Genomic DNA, 12,800 nt, shown 5'->3' with positions numbered 1-12,800 from the left:
CATTCACAGCCGTTTAAACAATGGAACCCCCTACTGCCTATACTCCAAAAACCGAAAGGCCCAGAATAAAAGTTAAAAGTTGCTACAAACATACCAGGCAAACAAAACCAAAGCAGAGACTGAGGAAGAAATGTCTGGGTAGGTTGAATGCAAGGCAAAAATCACCAAAATGGGCAAAGAGAGTAATTGTGTTAAAATAATCAAAGGTACAAATACAATGAAGATATAGTTCAAATAGACCTCTGTGTGCCCAATGCGATGACATTAAAGTATGTTTGACTGAAGGCAGGAAAGTATGAGATGCATCCATAGGTTTTCCCCTAGGAAGGAACTGACAATAGAGGGGCTAAGGAACAGACGGCTTCTTATAGTTGGGGGTTGCTATAACCCCCCAGCTAGCCAGGCACCTGCCCTCTGCCCTCCAGGAACAGAGGCCCTGGACACTGAAGGGCGTGCTCTCCTTCCTGTCACTGAAGCCGCCCCGCAGGTGCATGTGGGCTAGCTTATCCTTAACTCCTATGTAGCAGGACGGCTCCCACCCATCTCCATGTTTCATTTCTCGGGCCAGCAGTGAGAAGGGGGATTGCGTTAAGAGTCCTAGAAGACGTTTAAAGTGTTGTCAGGCCACCTCTGGTGGGTGGCAGCAAACGGAGGGTCTGTTGGGTTCTCCCGTCTTAGCACGAGGCCACCAAGGTCATGCAGGATGCCATCAACGAGTTCAGCGGCACCCCCGAGGAGATCCGCGTCACCATCGCCAACGTGGACTTGGCGCTGAGCAAGGGGAACGTGGACATGGCGCTGAGCATGCTGAGGAACGTCACGCCCCAGCAGCCCTGCTACACAGAGGCCAAGGAGAAGATGGCCAGCATCTACCTGCAGACCCGCAAAGACGCCCGCCTCTACATCGCATGCTACCGGTAAGCCCCAGGTAGCACACTGCCAGCCTCTTCTACGACGTGTTTTAGGAAGCGGTTTCTCCAGGTTGTGTTTCCTCAGCCTGCGTCTCCAGAACGTATCCTGAGAGTGTGCTGGATGAAAGTATGGCATTTCCTGTGGATGAGAGTTGTAGCATGATAGGTCAGCCAGGCTGGCTTGGTGCTGAGTTCTGAGGACACTGAGGACAATTGAATCTGCCATGCGCCCTGCTCGCCCTACCCTACCCTTTGTAGGGCTCACATTCTGTGGGGGGAACCATGGGAATGCACTTCTGCCCTGGCCCCTGGCTTTGCCCGTCCTTGAGGCAATGTCCAATGACTTGGATGTAACCAGTGTCCGGTGAAAGAGGACGGAGAGTGTGTTTGAAGCTCCAAGCCACTGTCTCTATAATTTGACCTTGAGACCCTGAGGGTACCTTCCCAGTCCCTTTTCTCAGGCAAAACTCCATCTAGGCAATTCAGGGGGGAGGGTAGGGGACACTAGGCCAACAGCAGTGGGAAGCCAGCAAACAGTGTGGTGACATGGTGAGATCGGAGCGCTGTCAGGTCGGTGCAAAAGTTATTGCGGTTTAAAAGGTTAAACACAATTGCAAAAACCGCGATTACTTTTGCACCAACCTCATAGAAAGAGCAATGAGGCTGCTTCATGGAGAGCGAGCGGTCTGGAGAGTTGGGAGTGGAGGCCGGGGGAATGGGTGGAGGCTCTGGCCGTGGTCCAGATGACAGATGGAGAGAGCCTGAACGAAGGCAGCTAGCACAATGCCTCACACACAGTGGGCTTTCAATGGGTACTGGATGATGAATGAATGAACGAGTGACTGGATGAATGAATGTCAGCCCGAATTAGTGGGAAAGAAGAGAAGGAGATGGATTCAGGAATACGAAGGATGATACACAGGTCTGAGGGAAGCATTTGGTTCCTTTTGCAGGGAGCTCTGTGAACATCTGCCTGGACCCCACAGCAGCCTGCTACTGGGCGATGCTTTCATGAACATTCAGGAGGTGAGTGAGAGCCTCCTGGCCTTGCCAATGCCCCCCCCCCCCATCTTACTTCTCCGGTGGGAGAGGAGAGAGAGACCCCTGACACTGTCGCCACCAGCCCGAGAAGGCCCTGGAGGTCTATGATGAGGCCTATAAAAAGAACCCACACGACGCCTCCCTGGTCAGCAGAATTGGGCAAGCTTACGTGAAGACGCACCAGTACCCCAAGGTCAAGCTAGGCTGGGTGGGAAGGGGTAGGAAGGGGAGGATCAAGGAGGGTGCATGAGTGGGAGGGTCTGGATGGGGGGGGAGTGGCTGAGTTTACCCTCCCAGCTCCCTGCTGAATGGGGAGCCAAGGGGAGAACTCAGCAACTCTCCAATACCCCCACACCTGCTCAGGCTGGGAGGGCCTTTCCATCTTGGGCTTCTGTGTTTCCGGGGAGAGCCTCAGCTGTGGTAGTTGCTGAGGGAAACACTATGAGGTGCTCAAGTGCAGAACCAGGCCTGATGCCAGTATTTCCTGTTTGCACTAAGGCAATTAATTATTATGAGGCTGCCCAGAAGATAAGCGGACAGGACTTTCTGTGCTATGATCTGGCTGAACTGCTCCTGAAGTTAAAGAAGTTCAGCAAAGCAGAAAAAGTTTTGAAGCAGGCACTGGAACATGACCTTGGTGAGGCAGCAGTCTAACTTCCTCCCCTAGCACTTGGAGTGGGCCTACTGCTCCTCACCCCCTCTCTTCTCTTACAGAATGGTTCACGTGTTGGGCATTCACTGAGGTCCTGAACCCAGCGCCCCCCTTCCCCATACCCACATTCCCGGGGGCCAGAGCACGCTAATTTGAGTTTCCATTTTTCAGGCAAAGACATCCCATCCATGATGAATGATGTCAAGTGCTTACTTTTGCTGGCAAAGTTTTACAAGAGCCATAAAAAAGAAGATGTGCTGGAAACTTTGAACAAGGTAATTGACAAGTAAACGCCAGCTCTTTGTCGTTTGCTGATGGGAGCTTCAGAAGGAAGGATAGGATTGCAGGTCTGGAAGACTCCAGGCCTGGTCCTCAAAAGATGATCTAGGTTACACCTCTGAGCTCCACCTTCCGTTTATTTCCCCACTCTTGCTCCTTCATTGGTGGTGCACCAAAATGCTCCAAGGCTGGCTGGGCTGGGCTGGGCTGGGCTGGAGAAGGCAGGGAGTAAGACAGTGCTTTTGTCCTCAAGGATGCCACTGGTGGTGACACTAGACAATGCCCATAGCTCCATCCTGGGTTCTGTTCTAGGCTTTCAGCTTTCTCATTTCATCCTCACTGTAGCCCTTTGGGAAAAGCACTGTGACATTCCGATTTAACAGATAAGGCACACGAAGTTTAAGAAATGTGCCCAGAGTCACACTGCTAATAAGTGGCAGAGTTGAGATTTGAATTAAGTCTGGCCTGTGCCAACCCACACTCTTTCCCCACGGGGCTGCCTCTGATGAAACAGGTCCTGGCCATTTCTGCCATGCCTTCCTCACTCTTTCTATCCAAGGGTGCCGCCTGTTACTTGTTTCTGGGGTACGTTCTGTGGTTGTGGAGGGGAAGCCCACTCTCTGACTGCCGGGTTTATTCCCTTGTTTCCCACGGGGTTCCCATTCCTCTGTTTGGCCTTCAGGGAGCTAACGGGTTGATTTGTGCCCTCTTTCTGAAACTTAACGCTGGCATCATCATTTAAAGCCTCGATGCTCTCTGGTTACTCGCTTGGTCATTGTATGTCGTGGACAGTTGTGGGGGGCTGCCTCAAATTCTTAGCAGAACAATATTCCAAACCAATGCATCCATCAAAACACAGCCAGCCTGCTTTGAATACCTACTGTGTGCTTGTTGTAGCCTGTAGGACAGCCGAAGCAAATTAGACATAGTGAGTGCCAAGGTGTGATGGAAATAGGTAAACAAGTCAGGTACAATAGAGTGTTTTGTTTGAGTGCCTTTGCTTCTGCTCCTGCCCCAGAGGCAGTGCCAGCTTGCCTCCCAAGTACTCAGCCAGTGGCCTTGCCTGTCCAGAGTGACCCAGATTTGTTCAAGGGCACTTGAGATGCCCTTTATAACACTCCAGGCTCTGAAATGAGAAGTGGGGACTTGCTGTGAATTGGCCGGAGGTCTGGCACATCTGCCTCTGGGTTTCTGATCCTGCGTTCACTGCTTTCCCCAGGCCATGGACCTCCAGTCTCGGATACTGAAGCGTGTTCCACTGGAGCAACCAGAAAGGATGCCCTCCGAGAAGCAACTGGCAGCGTCCATCTGCGTCCAGTTGGGGGAGCACTACCTGGAGGAGAAGGAGTATGCCAAGGCAATGCGGTCTTACAAGGATGCCCTCTCCTACGCACCCACTGACAATAAGGTGTGGTCCTCAAAGCCAGACCCTGCTTCTTCTCTTGGGGTGCAATGCCATGCAGAGCGCCCTGGCCAGGGCAGAGGCCAGTTCCTTCTCTGTACCTCCCTGAGGAGCTCAGGTGTACACCTGGTGTGGGAACCCCTGGTGTGGGGAGCCTGCTCTAGTTGACCCCAAGGCCCCCCCTCCCCACCACAGCCCTTGGAGCAAGGCTGGGAAGCCCCACTTTGGACAGCCATTTGTGGAGGGTGAAGTGGGGAAGACATTGCTGAAAGCTGTGTTAGTCAGGTATCTTCCGGTCCCCCTTGGAAGTGGGGAGACAATGAGAGTGTGGCTGCTAGGGGCTCTTTGGGCATGAAGCCCAGGCTAAGCTTCCAAGGAGGTTCCGAGTGCTGAGGGAGGTATGGCTCCAGACAGGAAGTGACAGCTGGAGTGTATGCTAAGAGAGGAAGTGAAGGGCTTAGTGACAGAGCTATCCATTCATTTACTGTGCCCTCATTTCAAGATTTCCAACACGTGCCAGGTAGTGTGTTAGGCCCTGCAGACACAGTGGGGCAAGACGTGCTTCCTGCCCATGCATTGCCATCATGCAAGGGGGTACAGACAGGTACACATGCAGTTCTAATACCATGTGATCCATGCCTGTCTGTGGGTCAGGACACTACAGGAACTCTGAAGAAGGGTAACTGTCCAAGACTCTGGGGCACAGAGGGCTTCCCAGAGGAGGTAAGGGCAGAGCCGAAGCCGCAGGATGAATACGAGGTGACCAGCCCCCAGTTTTCACAGAGTAGTTAGTAAAACGCCTGGTATGACTGGAGTATTGAGTGGGAGAAGCGGAGGGCCATTATCCCAAGGGATTCAAGCCGTGTTTTGAAGGCAGAGCTGAGAGAAATGGGGTATGCACGAACCTGGCATCAGTGCCTGGGTTTCCCATGATGCTCATTGGGTAGGCTATTATCTCCGATCTTGTTCCAGGTGGTGTTGGAACTGTCACGGCTCTACTTGCTCCAGGGGCACCTGGACTTGTGTAAACAGCACTGTTCCATCCTCCTACAGACTGAGAAGAACCATGAGTCCGCCTCCATGGTAAGAGGACCTCTGGACCTCTTCCCTGCCCTCTCCAGGCTCCCTGTGACCAATTCAGGCTGCTTCCTAGCCCCATAACCTCCATGCCTGGCTGACCCAGCTCTGAGAGGCTGTCAGGCAGATGAGACTCGGCGTGAACCTGCCGTCTTTCAGATCGGAGGGATGGGCTGACAGCAGAGGGCAGCATCCACCTCCTGGGCCAACTTAGGGGAGGTGGGGAGGTTGATTTACTCCAGGGGAAGCCACACCCACTGTCAGTGAAGGCAAGGGTGGGATGGGTTCCTGGGGCTTGGGGAAGTGCTTGAGGAAAGCCCCTCCCAAGTCCTATTTCTCTCCTCCCCGTCACCCATACCACCTCCAGGGCCACCTGGCAGCGGAGGGGACCCCCATTCTACCTCCATGCCTGGAGCAGGCAGTCCTCACACACGGGTAAAGGGGCTGGTTCTACGACCTGCCAAAAGGTCCCAGTGGTGTCTCCCACTGGACTGTCTTTCCCACTCCCATCTTCACCCCAGGCCTGCCCCTTTCCCCCACGCAGGCCCTACCTTCTGGACTCCTTCTGGGGCAGCTTCTCCCAGTGCCCAGAGAGGCTACCTCAGAAATCCTCTTTCACCTTCCTTTCTTACCCCCCTCCCTTTCTGTCTTCCCTGACACCCATACAAGCTGCTGTCAGGAATTCTGGAGCACTGTGTGTTTTCTCATAGATGATGGCCGACCTGATGTTTAGAAAACAGAAATATGAAGCTGCCATCAATGTCTACCGCCAAATCCTGGAGAAAGCGCCAGGTAGTGCTTGCATGGAGACTGCCCACTGACACTGCCTGTGTCAGTTCCCACCAAGCACGGGCTGCTCTCCTCAGAAGGGTGGGCCCTCTCCCCTCCTTCCTGACTGGGTAGAGGAAGCCCCTTCCTCTCTGATTGTTCCCAGAGAGGCAGGAAACTGATAAAGCCACAGTGGAACGTGCTGGTCCTTCTCGAGTCCACGGGGCCAGTTCCTGGTCTCAGACAGGGAAGTACTTGGCACTGGACCCAGGACAGCCTGTCTGTCCCCAAATCACAGACACCGGGGATCGTCATAAATCCCCTTCGGAGGTCACAGCCACCTGGAAGTAGCTAGAAAGTCTCCCCTGAAATGTAGCTCCATTGCTTCTCACTGCAGCATAAAACCACCCCTTCTTGCTGGGGAAGGCGCTAGACACAGGAGTCCCACAGCAGAGTCTGCTCAGAGACCCAGCAGATCGCAGCTGTTAGGAGTGCAGGTCCTGGAGCCAGACTGTCTAGGTCTCAATCCTGCTATTCCACTTATCAGCTGTATAACTTTTGGCAGATCACTTACCTTCTTTGTGTCTCATTTCCTCATCTGTAAAATGGGAACAATTAGAGTAACTACTTCATTGTATATTTAAGATGCGGTAAAACAATACCAGGTACAATATAAGTGTTAGCTTTTATGATTACTCCTTTTAAGCATCATTATTATTATTCTCTCAACACTGGAGACCAGTGAAGACACTGGAGCCGCTGGAATGTCCCTGCTCAGCCCAGGTGGGCAGTGTTCCCTGGTCCTCCCTGCTTCTCCCAGCCTGGAGATCTCTGCTCTCTTATTTCAGATAAGTTTCCTATATTGAATAAACTAATCGATTTGCTACGGAGAAGTGGCAAACTTGAAGATGCCCCTGGCTTCTTTGAATTGGCCAAGAAGATGTCCAGCCGAGTATGTTTGGAGCCAGGGTTCAACTACTGCAAAGGCATCTATTGCTGGTGAGCTGGGAGTGGGTGTGTCAGGCAGGTATGTGCTGGAAGCTCTCTCCTAACAGACACTCTGGGCTTTTGCTCAGCACGAGTGAAGCAGAGATTCCGCTTCCAGACCAGGAGGCAGGGGAACCAGAGATCCAGCCCCTGCTCTGTGCAGACCCATGGAGGGGCCCCTGTGCATCCCTGCACTCCCTGGGCCTCAGTTTCCCCATTTGAGTTTTGGTGTTTCTCTCCTGTACTAGGCACATAGGGCACCCCAACGAAGCCCTAAAGTTCCTAAACAAAGCCCGCAAGGACAGCACTTGGGGCCAGAGAGCCACCTACTACATGGTACAGATCTGTCTGAACCCAGACAACGAGATCGTGGGCGGAGAGGCATTCGAGAACGTGGTGTCTGAGAGCAAGTAAGGGCCCAACGGGTCCCCAGGGGCAGGGCAGGACCCCGGGGAAGGCGGGGAGAGCCTGCGGCCTCTGGGCCCAGGCCAGATGAGGGCCGCGTGGGCAGGCTGGTGGCCTGTGGCCAGCGCAAAGTCCGCAGCTCCCCTGGCAGGAAGGAGTCGGAGCAGCAGGAGGCCGTGCGGACCGCGGAGAAGCTGCTGCGTGAGTTCTACCCGCACACCACCTGGGGCCAGACCCAGCTGCGGCTGCTACAAGGCCTCTGCCTGCTGGCCACTGGGGAGAAGGCGAACGTGGAGACCGCGCTGGGCACCTTCATCGATATGGCGCAGGCAGAGGTGCGCCGGCTGGCGGGGGAAGGGGTCGGGGGTGTGGGTGACCGAAGATCCCAGCTCGGACGCCTGCTTCCCACCTCGCGCGCAGAAGGACAGCGTCCCCGCGCTGCTGGCCGTGGCGCAGGCCTACGTGCTGCTGAAGCAGATCCCTAAGGCGCGCACGCAGTTGAAGCGTCTGGCCAAGGCCCCATGGGCTCTAGCTGAGGCCGAGGACCTGGAGAAAAGCTGGCTCCTGCTGGCCGACATCTACTGCCAGGGCGGCAAGTTCGACCTCGCCTCCGAGCTGCTTCGGCGCTGCGTGCAATACAACAAGGCGAGGGCGCGCTGCCGTCAGGGTGGTGGCGGTGGGGGACGCCGGGCCTAGCAGGCCAGGAGGCTCGAGTGGCGCTGGGGGCAGAGCAGATGCGGGGTAGGAACAGGATGAGAAGAGCAGGATGGGAACCCGGAGCACGGGCAGGGCAAGAAAAGGCGTCTTGGGTCTGGCAGCCAGCGGGGAACACAGAATGAGGGAGGGAGTAGGGAAGGGTTCAAGGGTCCAGGGGCCTTCAGGGGTCAGTCGGTCCAGGAGGGGTGTTTGGGCAGAAAGGCTGCGGGTGCCCTGACGCTAGGACCAGATGGGGCTTCCTCTCCATAGAGGCTCTGACCAGCTTTCTCTGCAGTCCTGCTGCAAGGCCTATGAGTACATGGGCTTCATCATGGAGAAGGAGCAGTCCTACAAGGATGCAGCCACCAACTACGAGCTGGCCTGGAAGTACAGTCATCATGCCAACCCTGCCATTGGTAAGGCAGCCAGCCAAGGTGCACGTGGGAGCAGGGAGTAGCCGGGCAGGAGGACCACCACCCCGACCCCAGAACCCAAGTCCTGTATTCTGGCTGTTGTGGGAACCAGAGGGGTTCTCACGTCATCAGCGTGCCATGTACTGTCTGTGTTCTCCCCGCCCTTGGACAGGCTTCAAACTAGCATTCAACTACTTGAAGGACAAGAGATTCGTGGAGGCCATTGAAGTCTGCCACCAGGTAAGCCTGGTGTGGGGGGACTCTGTGCAGTGGCCTTTGTGTAGTGGCGGGGACCCCTGCCTAATGTCTCACCCCCTTTCTCTCTCTGTCTTAGGTCCTAGGGGAGCACCCCAACTACCCCAAAATCAGAGAAGAAATTTTGGAAAAAGCCCAAGGGTCTCTGAGGCCGTAGCTGTGGTTAGAGATGGGGTGGGTAGAAACCGTCAGCCTATGGACATTTCATGGAGGGGGTGGGATGTGGGTCAGTTGTTCCCCATTTTCATAGTGAGTGATTTATTTGAATCATGCCTTATCTGGTCTAAGGCGGCGCAGCCCAAAGCTTTATGTTTTTAAGGCAAAAGAAGCAATTTGCTCTGGGGAACAAAGACATCAACCAACTTAGCTTCTGCTGGGCTCACTGGATACCTTCTAACAGACCCCACTTTTATCCCAGACTCTCTGAGGGGGCAGATGGGAAACAAAGAGGTGGTTTAAAATAAAATACCCTACAACTATTTTACTATTGTTATGTCAGGCCAGAAATACCTCCCCCCTCTCCTGTTTGGTCCCTTGAATCCTGGAGCTAAAGAAACAGCGCTCCTGCCTGCCATGCTGCTCACTGCGGCTGCCCTGGTAGTGGGTCCAGACAGGGGGACCCACTGTACAAGGTCCCCACAGCTGAGGCGCTGTGTGAGGGACACTGTCATCCTGCAGGTTGCGAGGGTCATTGGCCCACTCTGTCCCATGCATTCTGTCTCCTCCTCCCCAAGTTTTCAGCTGGCCTCTGCTGGTCCTCACAGCTTTGGGGAAACCTGATTTCCCTTGCCTGATACAGCGGAGTACATCCCGAGAAAAATTACTTTCCACTTCAGCTTTTGTGAAAGACACTGGCCAACTCACCAATTCATCCTCCAGAAACCCTTTTAACACCTAAGGGGACAAAAGCGTGGTCCCTATTTAGATGGATAATGTTAATTGTAAGTGGCAAGAGGGTGATAGAGGTCACCTTTGCTGTGCTCCCAGGGCCTCTCTTCCTGTTTTTCAGGATGGCAATAATGGGCCAGTCTGACCTCAGGGGAAGGAACTCAGAACGGGGAGTCAGGAGGTCTAGAATCTCCCTGCGTGACCTTTCCAAGACCGTTCCTGCCCCTTTCTGGTTTCGGTGTCCCCATCTATGGCAGGAAATTAGACTAGATCTGTGTGTTCCCAAATCATGGTACGAATCCCTGCCAATGATATTCAGCAAACATTATAAAGTTGAATAATTATGTGTTTAAATATTTTTACATAATGGAGAAAAATAGCACAACAAACTCATGAATCTGTGGGTTTTGTTACATAGAATGGCTCTAACTTTTAAGCATATTGACATAATCGATATAAAGTAAAATACTTAGTATCGGTAGAATGCAGATATGGCAGAGTTTTCAAGAGAGGTTGTCTGGTGGCTAAGGTTTGGGAACAGTGAACGGGTATAAGGGTCCCTTTTAGAACAGCCCGAGTTGTCCTTGATGGCTGTTGAGCCTTGTTTTTATAGCACACTGTGGTCATGTGTGTGGCCTCTTGGTATGAGTCAATGACCTGGAATGCTTTCCTCAGGTGACTACCATCATCTTATGGGAAACCAGGCCTCTTTATGATGATGTACTTTATAACCCAGTTTCTCGGGGCGGGTTGTGTTGAGAGACAGGTCTGTCTGTATGGAGAATGAGGCTAAGGATTGTGCGTTAATCACATTTTTATTGCTGTAAACCCCAAGTTGTTTTCATTTATCTTTTAAAAAAAAAGCCCAGAAGTGACCCTCTTGATGGGCAGACTCAGTCTAGCCATGGGCTGTCCATAGCAAGAGCCTCTAGGGGCTTCCAGCCAGGGTATTGGAGCTGCTGGGGGCTGCCACCTGGACCCCAGGCTAGTCAGAACAAAGCCTCACGGCCCTTGGGGAGATCCAGCTTTTGGAGCATGCATGCTGAAGCAGTATCTGCAAAAGGATTCCCAGGGACCAGTGAGAAGGGAGACAGGACAACTGAATGTACCAGGGTAGTCCACCCTGAGAAGCCTAAGACCTGGCTTAGGTCCGGGCCTAAGCTCGTTAGAGGTAGGCCAGAGTCCAAGCCATGAGTCCTCTAGTGGCCACTGACGAAATGGCCATATGGCCATGTCCATGCATGTCCAGAGGCAAGAGACAGGTACCTGCAAGGTGACAGAACTGGCAAAAAAAGAAAGGCTAAAACATAGAGGCAGAAAACAAGAAAACAGAACGGAAGTCACAAAGACGCACATGAGGCTTGCATGTTCCAGGCACTCTTTTAAGAGCTGTGTATATATGAACTGAACAAGCTTATGAGGTGAGCAGTGTTATTTGTACAATATTGAGGACACCCAGGCAGAGATGGAGAACAATTTGTGTGAGTCACCTCACTGGGGAGTAGAAGAGCTGGGATTCCAACCTGGCACGCGGGGTCCATGTTCTTAACCAGTAAACCAGAGATGAAATAAGGGCGCGCAGCCCAGACCAAGAGACAGAGAATTAGAACAAGAAAAGGAGACCCAAGTCACCCAAGTCAGGTCTTCTTTTTTGGTCCCCCTGCCCTTCCTAAAGGGGAGGTCGGCCTTGCTCCTCAGGCCGGCAGACTGGGGCAGACTGCAGCCTGCTCCTCTGGCCTGCAGCCCAGGCTACCTGGGACAGGACAGACAGGTCTGGCTGGTGCAGGATAAAGTTCTACAGCTTCTGGTGCCCGGTGCTCAAGCCCCATGCAAGGCGTCCACCCACCCCACCCCACTGCCTGCCTCCACCTGGGGGTCGGTGACCATCCTCAGGACCAGGCCCCAGCTCAGTGTGGGTGAGTGGGGAGTGTGCCCTCAGCCATCCAAGCAGACAGCCTGTCTCAGAAGACTGCCCTGCTGCTGTCCCACCACCACCCCAGGAGGCTACTGGAGAGATGGGTTCATCCAAAGGGAAAAACTGCTCCATGTGCCTGGCCAGCCTTTCTTAGCAGGTTTCCTGTCTCCAGGTTGACTGGAAGGAAGCCCAAAGTATTGCACCCCCACTCCTACAGCCCCCCCGACAGCCTGTGTCCACACTGAGATCAGCAGGGCCTGTCTCCTCCTCCCTCCTCAGGGTGTACGTGTGATCCTACTCGTCCCACAAATACAGACCATACCGTTAAAAATAGAGCCTCTTTATTGGTACCTGTAAGTTCAGGTACAAGGTGTTCCCACAAGCACACAGGCTGGCAAGGCCTCCTGGGCAAGAGGGCAGGCCCAGAGCCTGGTCTTCTTGGCACAGACACAGAGAAAAATGAATAAATTATAGTTCTAATACTCAGGGACAATGTAGAAATTATGGTACAAAATTCAACATCAGCAAATGATGGGCACAGAAGCCCTAAGGAGCCACCCCTTGCCCTGGCCAACTGGCCTTGGGGGCACAGGTAGGTGGGCCGGGCTGGAGTGCAGTGCCCAGAAAGCCCTGAGTTGTCAGGGGCATGCTGTGGGCCCTGAGGCAACCCCCTTGCCATCTCTGGGCCTCCTGCTTCCCCCTCCTACATCGATGGGCCAGGAAGAAAGGCTGTGGCCTTTGCGGGAGGGGAGAGATGGGGCAGAGGACAAGCAGAGGGGGCTGAGCAGAGTAGAAGAGGGTTTTGGTCACGATTGGTCAGCCCAGCCCCTCCCCTGCCCAGACACTGTCCCGGGTCAGCCCCTGCCTGCTCAGCCTCTGGGCCAGGCAGCTGCCACAGTAGACACAGGGCTCAAATCCACACCTGGTCTACACCTGAGACCACGAAGGGCAGGGCTGCAGGACTACAAGGCAAAAGGGGCTCATGGGGTCTGTGCCCCACCCACCCCAGCATTGCCCACCAGCCAGACAGAAGCCTAAGCCACCTAGTCTCCAAATAAATTATGGAAATAAATTATAGTCTTCACAGTCCAGAGGATTCAGCCACCCAGGG

The 12,800-nt window shown here is 53.8% G+C and overlaps 1 protein-coding gene across 4 annotated transcripts in view; it reads left to right on the top strand.

Annotated features, from left to right (window-relative positions):
• Positions 1 to 11,399, top strand: part of TTC21A (tetratricopeptide repeat domain 21A) — a 34,071-nt gene extending 22,672 nt beyond the window's left edge. Inside the window, exons 15-30 of one of the 4 annotated variants that reach the window (XM_033132233.1) lie at positions 679 to 917; positions 1,865 to 1,937; positions 2,035 to 2,145; positions 2,451 to 2,589; positions 2,776 to 2,879; positions 4,103 to 4,291; positions 5,258 to 5,368; positions 6,073 to 6,154; positions 6,979 to 7,129; positions 7,366 to 7,527; positions 7,662 to 7,857; positions 7,943 to 8,167; positions 8,514 to 8,634; positions 8,804 to 8,871; positions 8,966 to 9,060; positions 9,896 to 11,399. In XM_033132233.1, coding sequence (XP_032988124.1) covers positions 679 to 917; positions 1,865 to 1,937; positions 2,035 to 2,145; positions 2,451 to 2,589; positions 2,776 to 2,879; positions 4,103 to 4,291; positions 5,258 to 5,368; positions 6,073 to 6,154; positions 6,979 to 7,129; positions 7,366 to 7,527; positions 7,662 to 7,857; positions 7,943 to 8,167; positions 8,514 to 8,634; positions 8,804 to 8,871; positions 8,966 to 9,043 — 2,049 coding nt within the window. In that variant the 3' untranslated portion in view covers positions 9,044 to 9,060; positions 9,896 to 11,399. Of the gene's footprint in view, positions 1 to 678; positions 918 to 1,864; positions 1,938 to 2,034; positions 2,146 to 2,450; positions 2,590 to 2,775; positions 2,880 to 4,102; positions 4,292 to 5,257; positions 5,369 to 6,072; positions 6,155 to 6,978; positions 7,130 to 7,365; positions 7,528 to 7,661; positions 7,858 to 7,942; positions 8,168 to 8,513; positions 8,635 to 8,803; positions 8,872 to 8,965 lie in introns of all 4 variants that reach the window. The other 3 variants (XM_033132235.1, XM_033132234.1, XM_033132232.1) reach the window with 3 other exon arrangements.
• Positions 11,400 to 12,800: the final 1,401 nt, after the last annotated feature.

This window comes from Rhinolophus ferrumequinum, chromosome 17, assembly GCF_004115265.2.
Source record: "Rhinolophus ferrumequinum isolate MPI-CBG mRhiFer1 chromosome 17, mRhiFer1_v1.p, whole genome shotgun sequence".
Taxonomy (NCBI): Eukaryota; Metazoa; Chordata; class Mammalia; order Chiroptera; family Rhinolophidae; genus Rhinolophus; species Rhinolophus ferrumequinum.
This window is presented reverse-complemented; position numbering and strand designations above follow the sequence as displayed.